The 3,262-nt window shown below is 45.2% G+C and overlaps 1 protein-coding gene across 1 annotated transcript; it reads left to right on the top strand.

Annotated features, from left to right (window-relative positions):
• Positions 1-288: 288 nt before the first annotated feature.
• LOC121749153 lies at positions 289-980 on the top strand. Its single transcript, XM_042143749.1, has 2 exons — positions 289-408; positions 453-980. Exons 1-2 carry the CDS (start codon positions 289-291, stop codon positions 978-980), a joined length of 648 nt encoding a protein of 215 aa, XP_041999683.1.
• The last annotated feature ends 2,282 nt before the right edge of the window (positions 981-3,262 follow it).

The raw sequence follows: 3,262 nt of genomic DNA, 5'->3' as shown, positions 1-3,262 counted from the left end.
AGTAAGTGAGAGAATAATGTAGATAAGACTCTTATCTACCTTACGATGTCACTTACTTGACTCTCTCTCCATTTTAACTAAAATTTGGCAAAAAGATTATCAAAAGTTCTTCCAGACTTGATAGGAGAAACACAAGCTGCCCTTGTCAAAGATAGGCAGATTCTGGAGCTAATGAAGTTGAATGGTGGGCCAAGAAATCAAAACAAAAATGGCTATTCTGAAATTGGACTTCCAAAAGGCTTATGACACACAGTCAGGTGGGACTTCCTTGAAGAGACTTTGTTTGGCATGGGATTTGGAGATAAATGGACCAACTGGATTATGGAGTGCGTGAGAACTGCATCGATGTCCATTCTTGTTAATGGATCGATCACCTACTTCGCCGTTCAATTTACAGAGAGGTCTACGGCATGGAGATCCTCTGTTTCCTTTTCTTTTTCTCTTGATTGCAGAAACTTTCAACAGGGTTGGTTATTCTTAGAGGCAGAGAACTTGGGATTCTAAAGGGGATCACTGTTGGAGCAAACCATGTCCCAATAACCCACCTACAGTTTGCCGATGATACAATTATCTTTGCTCCTGCGAATACAGAGATCATTGGCAACTACAAGAAGTCTTTGCAATGTTTTGGCTTGATGTCAGGTCTCAAGATCAATTATGGAAAGTCCACGCTTATCCCGTTGAACTGCGAGGAAAGTTGGATTGAAGAAGAGTGTGGCGTCTCCAAGCTGCCACTTATTTACCTTGGCATTCCCCTTGGAGCAAGCCCTCATAAGGCCCAAACATGGAAACCAATCATCGAGAAAGTAGAAAGAAGATTAGCACTTTGGAAGGCAAGAACTCTCTCGAAAGCGGGTCGGTTGGTCCTCGTCAAAGCAGTTTTGTCTAACCTCCCGTTGTATTACCTTAGTCTCTTCCGAATGCCCAAAAAAAGTAGCAGCACGCATCATCCTTCTACAGAGGCGCTTTTTTTGGGGTAAGCAAGAAGGTGATAAAGGTGGTTGATGATTTAGCGAATTTTTGATGGGAATAAATGCAAGTAATAAATGAAGATCACAACACTGAAAATTACGTGGTTCGATTTACTGAGGTAAATCTACGTCCACGGGAAGAATAGAGGGCAAATTTGTATTGCTTGATCTAGCTTACAGATTACAATACTGATTTGCTATATGAGATTCAGGATCTAGAGAACTTAACCCTGGTCTATCTGATCTAAGTTCTATTTATACATTCGAACTAAGATCGTGGTTTGCAGCCCTGGTAGGGGGGTTGATAACTGCTTAATACCACTAAATAGATCGTGGGTGTAATGGAGGTCGTGGAGATCCTGCATGGGTCCACTATCTCCTTGTTCGGTCGAATACTGAGACCGAACTGCTGAACTTTGCCGATCAGCTTTTGCCGATCTGAGAGTTGAGCTCGATTGGTCGGCTTTTACCGAGCTATAGGCTGTGACCGAACTCTTTGGTTGTGCCGAACTGATACTCTTTCTTGGGTTTTGGGCTGATGGGCCGTCACTGCTATTGGGCTCGCAATTATTGTTTAGTTGTTTAGTTCGTATCCCATCACCACCCCCCCCCCGAAAAGCGAAGTGAATCACTTCGGCATTTTGGATAAGTGTAAGGGGGAGGCTGACGTCAGGGGACGTGCTCTGCACGTATCTGCATTAAATGTGACAGCAAATCCGGCCAGAGAATCCAGAAAAAGTGGGATTTGAAACGGTGCGACGAATTTGAAACGCCTCTGCGAATCTGATAAATATTTCCTTTCTTCATCATTGGAACACTTTTGCGATTATTTCTTCTGCATTCTCTCTCTTTTTCGTAAAATTTTCTTCCGCTTCTTCAAGAATTTCTTCAGAGACTTTCGACCATCAAAGAGTAAGAATCATGTCTTCTTCTTCTGAAACTGTTTCTGAATCAGGTAGTGGTAGGAAGGGGGGTAAGGGATCTTCTGGCCGGAAAAAGTCCGGGGAGAAGACGGTAGAATATTTTCACAGCATTTTGAGTAAGGATACTGTGATATCCTTACACAGAAAATATTTTCTTCCTGGGGGGTTAGTGGTGATTCCCGACGACACTCATAGGGCTAACTCGCCGCCGGAGGGTTATGCCACCGTTTACGAAGCCTGCTTAGAATGCGGGCTTCGTTTCCCTCTTCCCCCCGCCTTTGTAGAGCTTCTTGATTTTTTCCAACTTCCTTTAGGTCAGGTGACTCCAAATTCTTGGAGGCACTTATCGGCCTTTGCTGCCGAGCTGCGTAGACTAGAAAAGGATCTGTCTTTGAAGGCGATCCTTAAATTCTTTCAATTTAAGAGGAAGGGGTCTTGGTTTTACTTGATCCCTTTTCAGCCCTTTAGGGCCTTTTGTAAAACGAAGTGGCCGAAGTGGCAAAATCGCTTCTTTTTTTACAATAGGACAGCGGCTCCGGACTTTTCCTGGAGAGGGCCGAAGTCCGTAATTCCTCATCCTCGGGTAGAACCGTTGGACGAGCTCGAGGGCGGGCTCAATAAGATTCCCATGATTAGGAAACAGTATTTGGAATCTGAGCTCGTCAAGGGTGACTTCGTGTTCGACTCCTCGTCTTCGGACGAAGAGACTGAGGGTGAGGATTTCTTTTTTATGCTTTACTGCTTTAGCGGCGAAAACTAACTTTGTTTTCTTGCTTTTTGGCAGTGAACATGCTAAGCAAGCTTGGTCGCAAATCCTCCGAATCAAAGGAGCCGGAGAAACAGAAAACCACCAGCTCGGCGTCTGATGCCGAGAAGAATCCGAAGAGGCAGAAGACCTCTTCGAGTTAGTCTTCGGATCCAAAAAAGCCGGGATCGACCCCCATCCAGGGGGGTTATGGATCAGGAGTGGTTACGGCCACTTCGGAACATATCTCTGAGCCCTTTTTATGGCCAAAGGACTTTGTAGAGGTGAATTTTCTTCTTGATTTTCTGGCTTTGCTTCTTTCCTATATTTTTTTTTGTGGCCCCTCTGTTGACTTTTTCCTTTTTCCATTTTCAGAGGAACAATATGCTCTGCAAACTCGTCACAGTTGAACTCTCTAAAGCGTCCAGCGATTATGATGAGATGCAGAGGAATTTGAATGCTGCTCGTCACCAGGCCGAACAGGCTCGGGCAGACTTTGAGAGGGCAAGGGCCGCTATGATCTCGGCTCAGGATGAAGCCCAGCGTGCCAAAGACCAGCTCATCATCCAGAGAGAGCGGTCGAAACAGAGGGAGGCGGCTGCCGTGGTTGCTCAGGGGGAGGC

The sequence above is a fragment of the Salvia splendens genome, chromosome 9, assembly GCF_004379255.2.
Source record: "Salvia splendens isolate huo1 chromosome 9, SspV2, whole genome shotgun sequence".
Lineage (NCBI taxonomy): Eukaryota > Viridiplantae > Streptophyta > Magnoliopsida > Lamiales > Lamiaceae > Salvia > Salvia splendens.
This window is presented reverse-complemented; position numbering and strand designations above follow the sequence as displayed.